Here is a 19,437-nt window from a genome sequence, read left to right on the forward strand (position 1 = left end):
TTTTCCCTCTCTAGATTGTGTTTGGATGTGAAGAATGGACTCCTCAGTGATGTCTATTGGAGATGTACAAAATGTGCTCTCGGCTATGCAGAAGAATTTGGAGTGTGCAATATGGTATGCCAGAAGAATAACATGAGTGCTATGTTAGGAACATGGTTGATGTGTCCCACTGCTCTTCCCTGCCAAGATATGTTTGTTTTATTGTTGGGATTGTTTTTGAACTTCAGAAAAGTGACTGTATTTCTGCATCTTATTTTGTTCCTCCTATTTTACGTGTAACTACTGTATTCTCTCTTTTTTTCCCTTTTGTAGCTTGGATGTGGTCAAAGAGCCAGTTTCAACAAAATGTGATCATGTCTTCTGCAGGTAGGTTTGAAAACTCATCATTGCAATTCTTAGTCAATCTGTTCTTTTTCTCCATTTTCACTTTTCTACAGCATTAGTGATGTACACTGAGTTCTGGTAACTTCCTGTGCATCTATTTTAGAAGGAAAATCAATTCTGAATGAGAAACAAGTGCAGTTTTACGGATGTGGCAAAGAGGATCAATTCATTGTAACACCAGATCAAGAATACAGACATTCAGCTTGATGATGAATGATCTCTACTAAGTAATGCACACCTAGGCTCAGCTTTAAAGGAAATTAAATCCTCCCTTTGGTTACTATTGTGATTATTCTTTTTATCCAGGTTCTGCATATTCAAACTCTTCAGCGAAAAGAAAAAAGGTGTGGTAGCGTGTCCTCTGTGCAAGACTGAAGTTACTAAGAGGTAATGCATCTTTACAAGTGGGCTTGAGGATGAGCAGTTTGATTTCTAAGGAAAGGTTAATAATTTTCTTTGAAATTTCTTACCAGAAGGCCAAAATAAACAAGAAATTGTGCTTCTTAAGTAAGCTGGTAGTTTCTAAAGGAGTAACTCTAGTGCCCTACCTCAGTATAAACTTTTTTTCAAGTGATTGTAGGTAAAGACACCATTCTTAGCAAATGTTTGTGCTGTCAGCTATAGACTGTGTTGTTGCTCAGTCCCCACAACTAGTTTGTGCTAAACTTATATGAGGAAACATACTGAATATTCACTTGGTGATAGTTTCAATCCCCGTCATAACCGTGGGTTTGGGCGATTGTGTTGTTCCTTGGAGCAGTTTCTCACTGCTCTTGTCTTCCATTTTGGAGTTTTACTCCCTTTTGTTCACCCTGAACTCTAGAAATACTAAGAGTTGACTTATCCATTTGTCTTAAATTAATTCACATGGCGATGTCATTTCAGAAGTCTGAAGGAAAATTCCAGATTTAAGCAGCTAATTGAGGCGTTGCTGGAAACTATCCATGCGTTTGAGCTTGACACTGGAGTAAAGAGTAAGTGGTGTGAATGTACACCCCCCACTTTTATTTTAAATAAGATTCTGATGTTTGGATTGAAATTATTTGCACTGTATCTTGTTTACTGTGCTGTACACAGAGGAAAGAGCTGTCCAATGTCTTGTCTTGGCTGTATTTTAGCTGGGTAGCTGCTAGTTACATAGGGTCTGTGCAAGGCTGTCTTGCTAACATATACCTCTCGTCATGCTCAGTGAAAGAAAATGGTTTAGCCTTTTTTCCCCTGTTGACATTTTTCAGTTTTAAACAGTCATGACCTTCCTAAAACATCCACGGAAGCCACTGCCGCTGATTTGCTGTGTAAAGAGCATTCTGTCATCCAAAGCAAGGGCTTCAGAAACAGGAAAAAAGGCATCAAAGGAAATGGACAAGAAACCTGCACCTTGGTATACTTTTCCCCTGGTGTTTTTCATTTGTTTGTTTGAAATGTGTATCTGCATCTACATAAATGGAACAGGAGATTCTGGGCTGCTTTCAGATCAGTGTTTGACTTCAATATCATTCCACACAAGGACATCTAATTATTTTTTTTTTCCTAGCCTGCTTTCTAAAGCAGTTTCCATAAAGTGGCCTGAGCTTAAAGGTAATGTTCTGAAACTAGGACTGGAAGGGTTTTAGTACTGCTTGTTTACTGAGGATACCTAGCTACTGGTTGGCTTTTTACTTATTTGCTAGTTAGACCATTAATATGTCTTAAGAATTCTTGTGACATAAGCGAACCTGGGGTGATTGTTGTGTGCATGAGTTTGTTCTTGTCCCATCTGCTTCATGGTGGATAGAATGTTAAGTAAAATGAAGCTGTTAATCATTCGAGCAGTTAGTTGCCTGATAGTTGTTCCTATTAGCACGTTCTGTTACTGACATCAGTAGGATAAATAATGCATATAGGATTTTTGTATAGAAGCTGCCAATGTACATAGTTCATAAGTATCAGCCCCTCTTGCTGTAGCTGAAATAATTACTACGTTGGTTTTTTTTTAATAGCCAGCCATTTTAAATAACTCCTTTGTGTTCTTCTGTCAGCAGGAAGCTAAGGTGGATACACAGCCTGCAGATACTAGAGTCAAACAGTGTCGCCTAAGAAACAAAACCCAGAAGTGTGACCCTGAAAAGGGGCTTTATATTGAGTTTGGTAAGAGCTGTTGTAGATCCACGCTGGTTGACCTTGCGTATAACGTCACACTGGTTTCTTCTTAACACACAATGAGAACTGGGACAAGTTATATTGTAGGACCTAACACTGCTGTAGTAAACCTTTAAGGCTTGTTTTGCAAGATCTAAAGAAGATAAGATGCTTTTAGTTGGTATAACTAATGAGAACAACTGCTTTAAAGATTATTAAGCCTTGTCACCAGTGCTGGAGGCTCTAATAGTCAGAGTTAAGAATTATATCTCACTAACAAAGGAATATTTTGTTTCTGTTTCTCCACATTTTTTAGAATTTCCTTTTTCTGAGGCTGACTGCTGCAGTGGAAGCCAGATAGAGGCTGTGCATAGCTGATTTTCGTCCTGTCCCTTCAAGGAAGGAATTGCTCTGTTTAACAGAGTGTTTATTGCCTCTCTTTTTCCCTTACTGCTTCTGCTAAGATCAATCAAAGGATCCAAGACAGACATTCAAATACATCCCTCTGACTTCTAGTTCAAAATAATAAATACTAGCAGTTGGCTTATCTGTACATTTAGAAACTAATTAACTCTCAGCAGCTCTCTCAGTAGTTGCTATTTAGACAGTTCTCTGCTGTTCCATTTACACATAGAAATCATTATAATTAGGTAAAATGCTGCACAACTGAACTTGATTTCATCTGATAAAAGTTGAAGGCATCTGCCTCTAGAGAGAACTGAGCACTGAGTCTGGCAAGTCCTCTTTGTCTGAATCAATCCAAGCAGAGTAACAGCTGCTTTGTTTTCAGGCTCTGATTCATCTGAAGAGCTTTTTAAACAGCAAAGCAATGCCAGGTGAGTAGTGTGGTTAAAGAAGTGCTATTGTCTAGAGACAGTCGTTCAGTATTCTCCTTCCGGCGTTGTAGCTTTTCAGCACAGGGCTGATGGAATTCTTCAAGCTGAGCAATGATTTTCAGCTGCAAGGGAGAGCAGAATGGGTGGCTGACTCACGTCAGTTTGTAGTGTTGTGCTTTAAAGCTGGTTTTGAAGTGTTTTGTTGCTTACACAGACATTATATGTACTATGCTTTAGAAAGTGCATGTGATTCAGGAATGTGGGAGGGGCTCTCCTGAGGAGATGACTTGAAACTCTGAAAGGGTTTAGTTGTGATGAATGTCAGTCAGGAGCCTGACTTCTCTAAAAGCTGTTAAGAGAGCAAAAAGGGAAAATTAACTATTATCTTTTATTGTGCTTTTCTCTGTAATGAAATTGAAGTTCCCTTCCCAACAGATCAGAAGACAAAGCAGGGCTTCACATTTCTTCTCAAGAACAGAAGAGTGCTGAGGAGGGAAAAGGCTGTTGTCTTAATGCACAGCCTGACAAGCTGGCTGCTAAAGGAGGAATTCACCCAGATATCCCAGGTGTGTTTGCTGTTCTGGTGACAAAAATGATTCAGCTTGAAAAAAAAAAGACCACAAATCACTCTTTTGTAAACATATACACTTGCAGTTCTCTTGATGCCTACACCTAGTGGCAGCACAGTGCAAGATGGCACCTGTAGATGAGATACTTAAATTGCGGCTATTCTGTGCACAGGAGCAGGAAGGAACAAAGTAACTTGGTCCAAGTGCCAAACTACTGTCTTACACAGGCTGTATGCCTTAGAACAGGAACTGAGAGCCCTGCCTGGCAGTTGGTGGAAGATCTTGGATGAGCATATGTCAGATGTGGTTTGGTCTTCCTCTCTTTCTCTGGAGGGAGATTTGTGCAGTGTAATGTCCTGTTTTGAAGGGGAAGTAAGAACAGTTCTTTTAAACAAAGTAGCCATTAAGCTTGTGGTTGTTCTTTGTGTAAAATAGGGCTTAATAATTTGTAATACCTGTAAATCTTCAGGTGAAAGTGATTTCTCTAAGGAAGGCTTGAGCAAGAGAAGTACTCGGAGCACCACTGAATGTGCCAAACCTGTCCAAGTGAATGTGACCGGATGCCAGAGCTCTCCTTTAAATGTGGCAGTAGAGCTGCTCAGGGAGCAGTGCGACAGAGCAGGTCCTGAGAGCCCTCAGAGAGGGGACACATCTTCCTTTCAAAAGACAGAAGCAGCCAATGCAGAACAAACTTGGTGCAGTAGCAAAAGCAAAGAGTTTGGCTTAAAAGATAGCTCAGAGAGCAGTTTGGATGAAAGCAAAGAACTAGATAGTGTTGTGAAAATTGTGGAAATGTACAAACCTGAGAATGATTCTTTCTGTGAAAATGAACTTGCTCTCGAGAAACTACTTCAGCCAGAGATGCTTCACTGCACTGCCCTGGTTGAAGTCTCTAGGAAGAGACTGAAGAGAAGCATTGAAAAAGTCAATGAATGGTTTTCAAAAAGCAATGAGTTTCTGACTTCCAGTTCTTCCCAGGATAATTCTGCTGGAGCAGCTGTTTTGGACAGTGGAGATGTGTGTTTGTCTGACAGAGATTCCTGTATTTCAGAAAAGACTGACCCTATGGAAATTGCAGTGGATGAAGGAAACAGAGAGTCAAGACCAACGGCAGGTAGCATCAAAGACAAAATATTTGGGAAAACGTACGAGAGAGAGAGGAAGTCAACTCCCCTTACTATCTGGAGGGACATTTTACCTAGTACAAAACAGGAAGTTGTGGGTAGTGCTGAGAAGTGCTTGAATGATTCCAGCAAAGACAGACTCAAACGAAAAAGGAAGACTGTTTGTGTCCTGCAGCCTGAGGATTTCATCAAGCAAAAAGATACAGAGTGGGCAGATGGGAGCCCTCAAAGTGTTAACTGCTGCTTTGGAGGTGCTGAGAAGAAAAGACATGATGAAAGATCTGCTGTTAATGAGAGTCACCTCTCTGAGAATAGAGAGGGTAATGCAGTGGCAGCGCTTGAGGAAGGAGGAGGATCCATACAGAAGAAAGCTACTGCAAAGGTGACTGGCAAGCACTGTGACAGAGAGCTAGAACTGAGTAAGTCTGATCAAAAAAGCACTAAAAAAAGCACTGCAGCAAAAAGATGCAGGAGTTCTACTAGAGCAATGTGTGCTCTGCAGTTAGTGCTGGATAGGAACTCTCTTTCCCCCGATCCAGCAGAGCCACAGATCGACAGCTACCCAAGCAGTGAAGAAGCAAGGAAAGTCGATTGTGAGCAAAGACAAGTCAGGTGCAGCAGGAGGCTTCGGTTACTGTCTGGAGAAATGACAAAAGAAATGGGAAAAGGAGCAGTAGTTAAGGGAGCAAGGACCTCTGGCAGTGATGGTGAAGAGCCTTTTGGTGTCCAAAGCAATGTGTTAGTTCACACTTCTGAACACAAAGACCTGTGTGAGCCCCAGGGTGTGCTGAGTCACAAGCTACTCCCTGGTCTGCAGGCAGATAAAATGCTGGTTAGTCTAAAGAATTCACCAGATGCTGAAGATGCTGGAAGGAGTCTCTTCAATCCTCCAGCTATGTGTCAGCGTTCAAACTGTAGTTCTGCACCTGATGCAGGTGTTCAAGGAGATGAAATACAAGGGAGCCCTTTCCTCCTACAGTCTCCATCAGTGACTGGTGTGCAACCTCCTGACCCAGCTGAAGAGGTGACTGAATTGTGCATTCCCCAGAGCAGTGGACATGATATACAAAGTGTTCCAGAGGACTTAAAAACTGAAAAGTTGCCAGTGGCTAAAGCAGCCTGGGATTTGACTAAGGAAGCTGCAGATAGTGAGTTAGACACACAGTGCCTGCGAGGTATATTTAGGCAGTCCAAACGTCTGTCATTCAGCCTTTACCCTGCCCTCTCGCAGGGGTGTGCAGCAGAAGGGGCTGCTGCTGAAACTTTAAAGGTATTGTGTGCTGATCAGATAGAAAATGAGCATAGTAAACATTTAAACACAGAAAACTTTCAAGAAGACAAAGCTGCTGAAAGCTTGAGTAGGATTTGTGAGAAAGAGGAGCTTAAGACCTGTGATTCTGTTTGTGTTAGTCCTGTGACTTGCTTTGATGGCAACACTGAAAGTATGGACATAGTGGAACATGAAGAAGATGTTTCACAGTTTGCAAATCAAGAGACTCTGACACCAGTAAGAGTGGGTGCAGCTAGGATTGAAAACGAGAACAGATTGCCTTTTCACCTCCCTGCTCTCCGTTTTGCAGTGTCAGCTGCTGTAGGGATAGGAGGTGAGTTGAGGCAGAATGCAGTCAGAAGTCCCAGCAGTCAGAGTGATCAGAGCAACGCAGCAGAGCTGCCTTTCAGGACAGCTGCTGCAAAAACAGACGAGGAGATCTGCTTCAGTTCAGGAAGCAATCAAGCACACAAGGCCAAAGTTGTTGACAGCAAAGGTCCAGTGCTACATTCTCAATCCAGATCAATGATTTCTGCAGCTCCTGAGCAGAGACCTGCTGAATTCAGAGGTGAAGTCATTGGGAAAAAAAGTAGCAAAAGAGAACAAAAACCTGTAAAGGGAAATAAAGGAGAGGCAGCCCAAAGAGGGGGCACAGGACTGCCTGAGTGCTTAGTTCCAGAGGCTCCAGAAGAACTCCTGAAAGGGAATGGGGGTTTTACACATTTGTCTGAAACTGCTGATGGCTTACTGTGCTCTGATGATGATACTGAGGAGAACAGCAGCTTTTCTGAGACTGATAGGAGAGAGAAATCTGCTGTGTTTGTAAAAAGAAGTGACTGTGCCCTGATGAAAGACATGCACAACAGAAATGCTGATTCTGAGATGAACTCTCAAGGTGTTCAAAGATCTCGAAGAAGAGTGCAGAAACTGCCATCTTCAGATGAGGAATCTAGTGAGAGTGAAGACTTGCCATGCTTTCAGACACTAATATTTGGCAAATCAGTAAGCACACCTTTGCAGGACAATAAACAAGTGGCATCTGTGGCAGAGTTTTCAGCGAGTCCCAGCAATGGAAGCCATGATGACAGTAACGTGCAGAAATTGCCCAAAGCTGCCCCAGGTAATGGGTGCCTTTCACTAAGCCAGGAGTCAGAATGCTCCATCAACTTGTTTTCTTCCCAGTCCAACAATTCTGAAGAATCAGCTGATGGAGCACAAGAGCCAAAGAAACTTTCAGCACAAGCCAATGGACCCAAACAAGTGAACAATGAGAGTGAGAGTAAGGAAGTTTCTCGAAGTTGCAACGGAAGGCTGAAGAGAAGCAAAACAAACTTCAAAGATGAATGCCAAGAAGACCCAAATGTGGGAGCAAACCTAGGTACAAACCAAGTCTGTGCAGCTGTGTTTGTAATCTCATTGCAGCCAGGTTTTTGTGTTTGCATGGGAACCTTGCTGTGTGTTTATGTGGTGATTGCTCTCTTAAAGGAATGTATCACCCATAAACAATCAAACCCCTCAGTGGTTTATTTCCTGAAAATTAAATTCTTCCAGTATGCTTTTTTCAAATCAGAACTTTAAAGACTGGACACTAGAGGCTGAATTCAGTCTGTCTGATGGGAATCAATTCTGGGGTGAAATGCTGGCTTTCTTACTGCAATCTGAGGCTTGCATCTATCATCAATGCTTCATAGTGTCTGCCTAAGCTATTTTCCCCTCATTGAATGTTTGTTGAAATTGGCTTACTTTGACCTTTTTATGGCCTTCGCAAATATTTAGGATGCTTGATCACTACTGAAACACTTTGAGTTCTGTTTACTCTTACCATATGTGTGAGGCGGCATTCTTTGAGATGTTCACTGGAAGCAGATGTGTGTTTCTGACTTCAGTGTTCCCAGAGCTTCTCAGTTGGCTGGAAGGGTTGTGTGGTGATGGATTATGGACAATGTTTGTTGGGTTTGTTCATCTCTCTAACTCACACTTTCTTCCACCCTCAAGCATCTGGATATGACAGTGAAACAAGTAATGTGGAAGATTCATGTGGACTTCTCTCTCAGGGTGAAATCCTTACCACACAGGTGAGTTTGTGCACTAAATTCTAGCAGTAGTTTGTGTTCTAGGATCTGGGCAGGTATCTGAAAGCTGTGAAGTCAGTGCTTTCATCAGTGTTAGAGAAGATTTTCACTTTTATGGCTCCTTATGGTTCTTCTGTTACTGCAAAATGTGGTGAGCTGGCAAGATGCTGCTCTGTGATGTGGTTTCATAGAGATCTGAGGATGTGTCTGGGTTGAAGGGAAGAGTGGCAGTATGAATTGGTGGGCAGCTGTTTGGTTTGTTGGGTGGTGGGGGTTATCTGTTTAGCTGAAAGGGGCTGAGGTTCAGTAACAAGCAAGTTCCACATGGTGCCAGTGCTGGAGCTACAAATGTAGTGTTCAGTGCTGTGGGCATTGCTTTATCGTGGATGGGGAAGGTTCTAGGTTTTTAAAAGGACCCTTTGAAGCCCTGAGATCATCTCAGAGGAGGTATGGCATGTTTTTAATAGAGGGTATGGCAATTTTGGAGAGAATGTAAGAAAAAGTAGAATGAAATATTTTAATCCTTTTAAACAGTCTTTGGGGCCTTCAGCAGTGGGGAGCGCAGGGACTCAACGCTTGCTCTTCACTGCTACGTTTTCAATGAAGTGGCTAATGCAAACTAAAGTAGTTGAGACTAAATTACTTCTGAAGAAATCTCTGCAGAAATTCTTTTTTTTCCCTGACTGGTGAAGCTCTGAAATAGTTTGAACAGCAAAATGAGTGCAGTTGTTTAGGGTTTGTTTGCTGCTGTTGTAGGGTGCTTGCATTATTTGTTACAGCAAAAACCTCACAGCTGCCTTTTGAACACAGGGCAAACTAAGTCAAAATGGTGCTGCCATTCCTGGTTTTCAAGTGTTTGTTAAAGAAATTGCTCTTACTGTTTCAAGCTGAATTGGCTAATGCTGACACAATTGTGCATCCTTTGCAGCAGAAGAATGCTATGCAAAATAACCTGAAAAAACTTCAGGAAGAAATGGCTGTACTTGAAGCAGTGCTGCAGCAGCATGGGAGCCAGGACTCTCAGTTTCCACCCGTGCACGGGGAACTGCCACGTTCCAGTAGTAAAGGAACATTTGGAATGGAACAAAGGAGTCAAGAAAGAGGTAAATGGCAATGCTACAATATTTGCTTGTAAACCAAGGATTTTAGTTGATGTATTCCTGGTCAGTTTAAAGGGGTCTGACTTCATGTTGGGTAGGGTTTGGTTCGTAGTCTGGCTTTAGAGCTACCCACCAGGATGCAGTTGGACCCCATTGTGACAGTTATTATCTGTCTCAGATATAAACTGGGTACTTCTTGACAAGCATGCTGCTCAAAGTTCAGGGGTGCTCTGGTGCCTCAGCTCTAGATTAGGAAAAAAAACAGTAGGGCAAAAGGGAAGTAATAAACAAGGAGAGGAAGCAACTGCAGTATTTAAACTTAAAAGGCAGAGCAACAGCCTTCCACCATGACAAAAAGTATGAAATTGTTTCAAGGGCTGATTTGTCTTCCCTCAGAAAATGCAGATGAGCAGAAATCTGGGACCAGGCTCAACAGTCCACCTGTTGTATCAAATCTCCTTGGAAATGTGACTGGGAGTCCAAGTAACTCACCGTCCTCTGCAAAGCTGCTTCACCCTGTAACTGCAGCAGCAGCAAAGAGTTCTGCTACAGCTCTGCTTAGCACCCTGAGCTGCACTCAGGAGGGTGAATCAAAGAGCAGTGTGTGTTTTCCTCTACCTGTTCTGCACAGTGCAACCGGGAAAGAGTGTGCAGCAGTGACTGACAGGAAAGCAATGTCCATTGTGGCCTCAGGCCTGAAGCAAAGTGAACGTGTAAGTACCTTGCAGAAGTGGTGAAGATCCCATGTTAATCATTCCTGATTGCCACCAGCTCTCAACACAGAGAGATCTAAGCATGAGGGAAGCTAACCTTGTAGAACCAGTAATGCAGCAACTTTTTCACTCCTAAAAATACAAGGAATGGTGCCTGCAAGTGGCACTATTAAGCTTAGTGAAGTTTGAACTATTTCAGAGGCAGCTTTCTGACTTGGGGGAAAACACTAAGTGAGAGGACTTGATTTCTGGAGAGCAGTGGGGCCTGGGGGAGGGGACTAATTAGTTGGTTCCCTTAACGTTTCAGGTACTGCTGCTTCACTCAAATCCTGATCCATGGCAAGGATTTCTGTAATTAAACCCATTTATACAACCCATTTCCAGAAAGAAGTGGGGTTTGGTTTAGTCAGCTCTTGACTTCTTTACTTTAGGCTGCTGAGTGGTGCCACATTACAGACTTCTAAGGGAGTATACATCCTGCCTGCCAGCACCAGAACTTTACTGTGAAGAAGCTACCTTGTTATGTTAAACTATCAGCTGGAGCTGATGGGGTTTTTAAATGTTTTGCTAGCTGTTCATTTTCTTAACTGCATTCCAGTTGGTGGTCCAGAAGTTTGCAAGAAAAACTCGGAGCACTTTATCTGATCACATTACTGAAGGAACCACCCATGTCATAATGAAAACAGGTTTGTTGGGAGCTATGTGGCCATATCCTGTGTTTACTCACCTTATGGAATTTTAACTCTGGGCTAACCAACCAGCAGACAGTTCAGCAACAAGTTTGAATTAATTTGAATAATTCATTGTTTCTTGGGGATTTCTCTTATTCTGTTTGACCGAATCAGTGGGAGAGTTGGTTTTGTTTCTTTGTGTGCTTTGAGGTCAATTTTCAGGTGTTTACATCACATTAACATTAAGTAGTTCAGATACCACCATTCTTTACTGAATGACTTAAAAAGGGTTCAGTTTAAGTAGAATCAGGACACCAGAATCTTGAAACCTTTCTGTAGGATAGGGTTAAAGTGGGCAGATTAATTTTTCCTTACATAGAGATTGTGTTGATATCTTCCTGCTGCACTTAGCAAAACCCTTTTGCTTTTAGGTATAAAATAACCTAAGCTGTTTTCTTACACTAATGGCAAAACTGAAAGACCTCTTATATGCCTTTGCTTTGCAGATAAGGAGCTTGTGTGTGAGCGGACACTGAAGTATTTCCTGGGCATTGCAGGAAGGAAATGGGTCGTTAGCTACCAATGTAAGTATAGCTTGGTTTGGAATTAAAGGGGCTCTGCCCTTCTACCACAAATGTGCTCTTCACTTGTTCCAATAAAAACAGAACTTAAAAACCTCTTTGTGTCTAGACATCTGCTGCTTTGCAGGGTTTCTTCTTTAAAATAACTTAAAATTAAAAAACCCTCAACAAAGAGCAGCATAAAAGCTTCCTTCTCTTCTGAATAGTGTTCCTGCCTTCAAGTGACTATGTTGTATTGCTCCCCACCCTGACAAAAACCTTTCCTCCCTCTAAATTTAAATTGTGGCAATTCGTGGCACAAGTTAGTGCAAAGTTAATACTACTTATAAGAGCTCAAAAAAAAAACCCAAACTGTGTTCTTTAAGGCATCAGACTGTATTCAAGTTCCTGTAGTATAAATATACCTTCAATTTAAGGTAGCAGTGAAGCTAGACCATCGGCAATGGAAGAACAATTTTTCTGGATACAATTATTTGTCCTGTTCTGATCTTTTTGTTTAGGGGTGATTCAGTCTTTTGAAGAAGGAAGGATACTGGATGAGGTAGGTCTTTCATCTTTAAGAGTGGAATATCAAGTGTGTGAGCAATGCTATTGCATTGAGAGACTTAACAGTAACCTGTAGTATTGTCTAAACATTTAGTATGTGGAAATATGGCTCTGAAAGCTGGGATTCAGGTTTTACCAAATACTGGGACCAAAAGCCACATTTGGGCTGTACATGCTCGTTGGTATTGAGGGCACGGGGAGTCCCTGCTGGGTTTTGGGTTTTGGTAACATGTTGCAGGCATATTTTCATGTACTCCTACTGCTATATCAGGGTTAGAGCATAGAAGGAAAGGTCTCTTGTTTGCTGAAGGGAGTAACCTTAGAGCATAGCCATATGCATAGCTTGCTTTTAACTTTAGAATAGCCAGCTGCTGAAAACTCACTCCAGCATTCTCCAGGACTCCCTTTCCTAGTAGAAATAGTTTATTTGGTATGACCTCCATTTGGGTGGATTTTTGTATTTCTGGGAGTATTTAGGGGTTTAATCTCTACTACAGATTTTGTGAGGTGGTGTGTTAGTGGCCCAGTATAGATTTCATCTCCCTTATGAGCAGAAATGCCTGCTTTCTGCTGTGAAATCCCTATGTCCTTTTGTCAAGCCAAGGGTGAGGAATAAAAATCTTAGCCCTAGAAAGGGCTAGTGAAGGCCCTCAAGTGCCTCTGATTATGTTCTGTTACAGGAGAACTTTGAAGTTAGAGGAGATGTAATCAACGGGAGAAACCACCAAGGTCCTAAGAGGGCTAGAGAGTCTCTAACTGAGAAGGTATGAACACACCAGATGGAAAATCCTGTCCTGCTGGGTCTGTTTCAGATCTGGGGCTGTGCTAGCTGAGTATCTGGAGCTTCTTCCAATTTCTCTGCACATACAGAATTGTACCAATGAGGCAATGACTGGTGAAAGGTGAGCTCTACCAGCAGCAGAGCATGCAGGCTCAGATGACTCACTGCTTATGCTGGATGCAGTTCTCAACAATCTGTAGCATAGCAGAAGGCTGAGGGGTTGATGGTGTTCTTGTTTGGTAGGCTGCAAAGAGCTTCAGCTACCCTTGGAAAGAGTACCACCTTGATAACCAGCCTTGGAAGTGCAATGAAAGCAGCATATGAAGTGTTGGCTTTACAGGTGCCATCCATACTCTGCTAATGTGTTCCTTCTGTTTTAGATCTTTAAAGACTTTGAGATCTGTTGCTGTGGACCTTTCACTGGTATGACCACAGGTGTGTCACTAGGGGAATTCAGTGAACTATACATAGAAAGTATTTGGAGGGGGGATTGTCTGCATTCATCACAGTTTTGCATTGGGTCCCTTCTTGGATCCTGTTCTACCTCTTTTACTCTGAGTTTTTCAAAGTACCTGGTGAGGTACAGTGGAGATCAAGAACTTCATCTGGTTCTATCTCCAGACAGGATGGAAATGGTCTTCTCCTCTACTTGGATGCCTCCGAGAGCTGCTCTGGCAATTTGGCTGCATTTCAAAACTTTTACCTAGTTTATCTCTTGATTCTTCAGCAATGAGGGAAATGCATCAATATCACACTCTGGGAGTTCCCCCAGATGCTATGGTGTTAGACAATTTTTTTTACTTCTGTTTTAGTTAACAGTTCCCAAGTATCCTTTTGCTAGTGGCTGACAGTGTAGCCCTCTCTAGCAGCAGGTGGTAGAAGTGCAACCAAGCCGAGCTGATGTGCAGGGTAGCTTCTTTGGGCAGCTTAAGAACTGACTTGAGCAGAGTAGATATTTTGAAAATTGAAGGTAGCATTTTACTACTTTACATTTTTGTGCCTCTCTTCCCACTCTTTTGGCACAGACAGGAGGCACTTCCTGATCTGCCCAGTGTAACCTTTTTGGGTGAAATAGCCTCAGATCTCCGGACATCTACAATAATCGCTGGAGAAGATGCAGTGCTTTCACCTGCTGCAGTGATTGTCAGTTATGACTCCCAGACTGGAAGGACTTACCTTCTTCCCTCACTTTGTTGAATTGCAAGTGAAGTTAAATGCTTGGCTACTCTTGTTAATGTGAGAGAGTCACAGCTAGCTTCGGATTGTTCATCTTGTTTCATGTCTTGCATCCTTACAATAAGAGGAAATAAATTGTTAGTGACAATGTTTTGCCTTTTCTGATTTGTTGGTTTGGGTTTGTGTCTTGGTTTTTTATTTGCTCAGTCTTGACTGGAGGGCAGGGGAAGAGAGTGAGTTAATGCTCCACAGCAGGCCAGAAAATTAAAGGACTTACTCTCTGCTAAGGCTTACGTCGGTGCCTTGGACCAAACAGGAGGGCTTATGGAGTAGTACCAACTTCAATGTGATGTGAAACACAGAGTAATAGACTGTTATCTGATTTCTTCAGAACATCTGGAATGGATGGTGGAGCTTTGTGGTGCCTCTGTTGTGAAGCAACTTCATCTGTTCACACACACAAAAGTAAGTGATAATGTTACAGTGGGTGGCCAGCAGCTATGCAATACACCCTGAAGTGAGGGATTACCAGACCTCCATGGGCTTGTCCAAGAGTGATGGGTAGAGGAACATCAGAGAACTCTCTGCACAGTAATGATGCTAGATTGCAACAGTCCTTGTGTCCTATTAGCACTCTGTGCTAGAAGACAGGCTTACTTGTGGTGGAAACTGATCAGAGCACTCTATGACAGACAGCTAATTTCTCTTGAAATCAGCACTGAGGCTTATTTCCCAGCACAAAAAGTCTCTAATGCCTGCATTTAGTCTCAGAATTCCTAGAGAAGAATCACAGGAAAATCTGAGGTTAATGTCTTTCTCCATCTGCTCTCCCTTCTTGAAGTCTTCTCTGAAGTGATGCACTGCAGCTGAGTTAGTCCAGTTCTCACTCTCTGCAGGTGCTGTGGGAGTGATTTCATGACAGAGAATCACAGAAACATTTTTATTTTGTCTTGAAACCCCAGAACTCCGCTATTGTGGTTGTGCAGCCAGATGCTTGGACGGAAAACACGGATTACAGAGGTAAACCAGCAGACTGTCATGGGCTGGTCTGTGCTGTACACTGGGCACCTCAGGCTTTTAAATAGTTAAATATCAGGGAGGTTGATCTGGAGATGGAGCTATGCCTTGGAAGGAAGCTCAGGAAGGACAAGATCTGTTACCTCTAGAATCAGCCCCAGAGTCTAAAGGTAACCTGTCAGATCCTATTGACTCAGTTTTCCTGCACAGAGCTGTACAGAGAATTTTCTGACTGGAGTTTCTGAAAGGTGCTCTTGGAGGACTGAGTTCCAGGATGAGAGTGTCCTTGCCTGGAAAGAATATGTGGGTACCTTAACTGATACAGCTGAGCCTTTTTGTGGTTGTTTTTGGTTTGATGTTGGTTGGTTGGCGGGTTGGGGTTTTTTTTTCCTTTGGGGGTTTTGCTGTTGGTTGGTTGGTTTGGTCTTTTGTGGGTTTTGGTTGTGTTGGTTGGTTTGCTGGGTTTTTGCTTGGGTGTGTTTTGGGGGTTTTTAAATTGAAATTCTTCACAGAAACCATGAGACTTTGAAAGGGCTCATGTTCCAGACTGACTTAAATGAGAGAGTGTTTTGGGATGAATGGCAGTTAGGTAGGCTACAGTGGAGTTCAACAACAAAAACATGGAGCAGGAGGATGATGTAAAATCAACTGTTTCCATGGCACTGGGAAACGGAGAAAATAAAGAAAAAGATCCTAAAATGGTGAAGAACAGTCTGGGAGCACTTCAGTTATTTTCTGTTGCTTCTCTCTTAATGAGACTCATTGCTTGTCAGATACTCAGCATGCCTGTGCAGACAGGAGCCGAGGTGCTGTCACTGGAGTTCTAAATGAAAAGATAACAAGGACTGCAGTTGTTGCTTTTAGTGTTTATTCTGTGGTGTTCCAAACTTCCTGCCTGACCCTTTGCCGAGCAGCTGTTCTCTTTGAGCAGCACTATTACCTGCATTGTTGAAAGGAGGAGAATTGCCATGGCACTGGGTTTAGGTACTTGTTCTTTATTTCCTTTGGCATTTTGAAGGCCTTGATAGCTTAATCTGAGAGACATCACTAAATTCACCTTAGCTTGCCTTGACTCATTGATAGCAGCTGTTTTGTCTTTGTCTTGCAGCCATCCAGCAAAAGAACAGCATTGCCATGGTGACTCGAGAGTGGGTGTTGGACAGTGTCGCTTGCTATGAGTGCCAGGAGTTGGATGCTTACCTTGTGTCCTGAGGGCGATCTGCTGGTCTTTATCCCTTGCTCAGGACATCTCATTAGTGCTGATAGTCTCTGAAATAGCTGCCAGACTAAGAGGTTTTGAGGCTCTTGCACAGAGATGAGGTGCATGTAGTTAGTGTTCTTGTTCAGAGTGAAATAACTACACATTTATTAACAATAAAGTTACTTCAGCACCATTGCCATCTAGAGATGCAATTACTCACTGTTCTTTAAAGATTAGCATTTCTAATTGCAAAATAATCCTTTTAAATTACTGTAAAACAAACTTTTAAAGTTAGAAAATGTAAACCCTTGCCTCTTCAGAGAAGTGGTGATGTATCCTTTACCACTGCAGCCAGTTCCTGTTTATGTATGTGAGGACATTTTGGAGGCAGTCACTTAAAAGAGTAATATTTGGCTCAGGGCTTGAATTAAAGCATGCTTTTGCCCCTGAGTAACCTCCAGGTTGCCATCTGGCATAAAGACATGGCCTGAACAAAGCTGTGTGCCCATACCATGGAACATGTTCTGTGAGTGCATCAGCCTGGCTAATCCTGAGCTATAGATGATAGTTGTGTTGAAAACTACACAAACAGCTCTCCTGCTGTATCAAAGTGCTGACCTGTACTAACCAGGAAAATGACTCACCAGGGCAGGCCCTGAAAAGCTAACACTTGGTACTCTTGGCAAGGCAATCCTTAAACCCCCTGGCCTGCACCTGCGCTGCTCTGATTTCTGAGGTGGGCTTGTGGCAGAGACAAACACCACTGCACTTCAGCACCCCGGTGAGTCTGCTTCTGATGGGCCCTGCCTGCAAAATGAGACTGCAAAGATGCTTTTTAGGGCATAAATATGTTGCTTGTTTCTGCTGCCAAGCACTTCAGCTTTGTAAATACTTTTGTACTTTCAGAGCAGAAGAGGATTCGGTTATCATAAAGTTGTTGAGGAAACAATAATTGTTGTGCTCAGATACTGAGATGCTCCTAGGCTCTCTTGGGAAGTTAAGGAAAGTATATTTATGAACACTGGAATGCTCAAAAGAAATAAAGTTGGTTTGGCAAGTAGTTGCTTAATTGTCCAGTGCTGCTTCCATGAGTCACTTGATGAGTCTCTGCATTGAGGCATGTGTGAAAAAAACTCTGAAGTCCAGCCTCATGGAATGGAGGGAGTGGAGACTTCTTGGAGGAGGTAAAAATGTAAGCCAGCATTTCAGAGCTGGAGTCAGAACAGTGATTTCCCTCAGCCTGAGAAGCAAACCTGTTATCAGAGACAATTGGAGTCTTAAGCAGGCAGTGCTGCTGGTGGTGCAAGTGCTGGAAGCATTTGCTCAGCTGCCGCACATTGCTGCTTTCTGTGTGACATTTCCTAACTGCTGAGGCTGTTCAGAACAGCTTTGCCTTCAGAGTGCTCCTGCTCTTATCTCTGGAGCCCACAGTGGCTGTGGGTTGAGGGGTTTTACAGCCCCCATTTCAAGAGAGAGCTGAGGGCAGGGACTAAATGCTGCCTACTACCTGCAAATAAAAGGCCAAGCAAGACTGCTTTACATCTGTCATTATGTAACTATCTTGACAGAAAGGTTGTAGGAGCTACCAGCTGCAGCTGCAAATTGTCTGTGGGAATGACACCTGTGATGTTTTCCTGCTTCCTTGGAGGTGACTAGGAGAGATCTAAGAAAGTATCATCTGTAAACTGTTGTGGTAATCCACATCTCATTTAAAGTTTGAATGAAGTGAAATGTTTTGACTAAACAACTAGATAGAGAACTAGATCATTTAAGGGCAGCTGCTGTGGTCTCCATCATAGACCATGTTGATTTCTCCAGTCCAACTTCCAGCTTCAGTAATAAAGGTTCAACAGCTGGAGCTTTACAGCCACTCTGTGCAGGGGGATCAAGCTGCATTTCCCCCCTTTGCTCATGAGCAAAGGCAGTTTGCTTTGTGACACTTCCCAGGTTGGGAAGCTCTGAATGTGTTTTGTGGGACATGTAGGGGTGCTGGGTCTTCTACAGCAATTACCTGAGGGCAATGAGCAGCAGAACTAAACATCATTAGAGAACTGGACACCAAGTCAAAGGGCTGCACACGGGGTCCCTGTAAGCAGCTGCTGCTTCTTGCACAGCTCACTTCAGTGGGAAGGAACAAGGGCAAAGCTGCTGCTTGCTGTGGGCTCGCCTAGGGCCTTGCCATCAGGTAAGTCTGCAGCCATAATTAAAACTCTGGTGTTGTAACCCAACAGGAGCTCTTCCCCATGTGTCTGCATCAGGGTCAGCTTCCAAGGAAGCTGAGCTCTGCAGTGCACACCCCCTGCCATGGCCCCAGCTGCAGGAGGAATCTGTTGGCCTCAGAAGGGAGCCCAGTCTCGGGTGGGGCTCTCTGGGTGGGTGGGAGCAGTGCTTTACTGTGGGGAGGGGAGCTGAATTCTTGCCCTTTTCTCTAGGTTATTCAATTCTAACGCACAAAGCAAGGGAGAGTAATTTACTGCTTTGGGGGAACAAAGCACATCCTGTGCTAGTGAGAGACAACCTTGCATTGGGGCAGTAACAGACTGGCTCTGGCAGCACCATTGTTGCAGCTTGTCCCTTTCTCCCCTCCCAGTGCTGAGATTCCCCTTAGCATCTGCTTCTGGGCAGGATATTTTGCCCCATACCTGGCTATGCCATGCATGGTTTCTGTTGTTCCTTACTCCACTAAGCCTTCAGCTATGAAGAGCAGGAATCAGCTGTAGCATCAGGCAGGCTCTTCATTCAGTCTTGATATTCTCTGCTGTAGCATCTGAGATTAGGCATAGCCCAAAGCCTCCAGCCCTACAGTGGTGTTCTGGGGTTCTGCTCCTGTCTTTTCTCCAGCACAAATGATTGAAATATTTCTGTGAAGCTGCCTTATCTTACTAGAAAAGTTGTTAATGAGCCATGCAAGAGCAGGAGCTGTCCAGGGATTATTTTCTAACATATGGGAATGGATTTCTGGTTAAAATTCATACATGTTAATTAGGTACAGCTTTGTCTTGCATCTTATCAGCCGTGCTGGTGTGGACGCCAGCAGAGCGTAAGCAGCCTGTTGCCAGTTCAGGCTGTCTTTTACATTTTGCTGCTAGGCAGCATGGAGCAACACATTGACAGAGCCCACCCAGGTGACATCAGTGTTGTTAGAATAAATGAGCAATTGCTGTTTGCTCCACAGCTGTTCTGGAGGCTGCAGACTGAAGCAACAGGGAGAGGTTCTTGGACTGTGGGGGGTAATTAAACATAAAAGTAAAAATGGTACTCGGTACACCTGGCAATAT

At 43.2% G+C, this 19,437-nt stretch overlaps 1 protein-coding gene across 1 annotated transcript; it reads left to right on the forward strand.

Moving 5' to 3' along the window:
* Positions 1-25: 25 nt before the first annotated feature.
* BRCA1 (BRCA1 DNA repair associated) lies at positions 26-16,195 on the forward strand. The gene is made up of 20 exons (XM_054176662.1): positions 26-114; positions 313-366; positions 691-771; positions 1,270-1,358; positions 1,620-1,765; positions 2,406-2,511; positions 3,293-3,338; positions 3,774-3,904; positions 4,377-7,679; positions 8,297-8,376; positions 9,302-9,476; positions 9,870-10,186; positions 10,785-10,872; positions 11,364-11,441; positions 11,939-11,979; positions 12,665-12,748; positions 13,146-13,200; positions 14,333-14,406; positions 14,904-14,961; positions 16,067-16,195. Exons 1-20 carry the CDS (start codon positions 35-37, stop codon positions 16,168-16,170), a joined length of 5,190 nt encoding a protein of 1,729 aa, XP_054032637.1. The 5' UTR covers positions 26-34; the 3' UTR covers positions 16,171-16,195.
* The last annotated feature ends 3,242 nt before the right edge of the window (positions 16,196-19,437 follow it).

The sequence above is a fragment of the Dryobates pubescens genome, chromosome 36 (assembly GCF_014839835.1).
Source record: "Dryobates pubescens isolate bDryPub1 chromosome 36, bDryPub1.pri, whole genome shotgun sequence".
NCBI lineage: Eukaryota > Metazoa > Chordata > Aves > Piciformes > Picidae > Dryobates > Dryobates pubescens.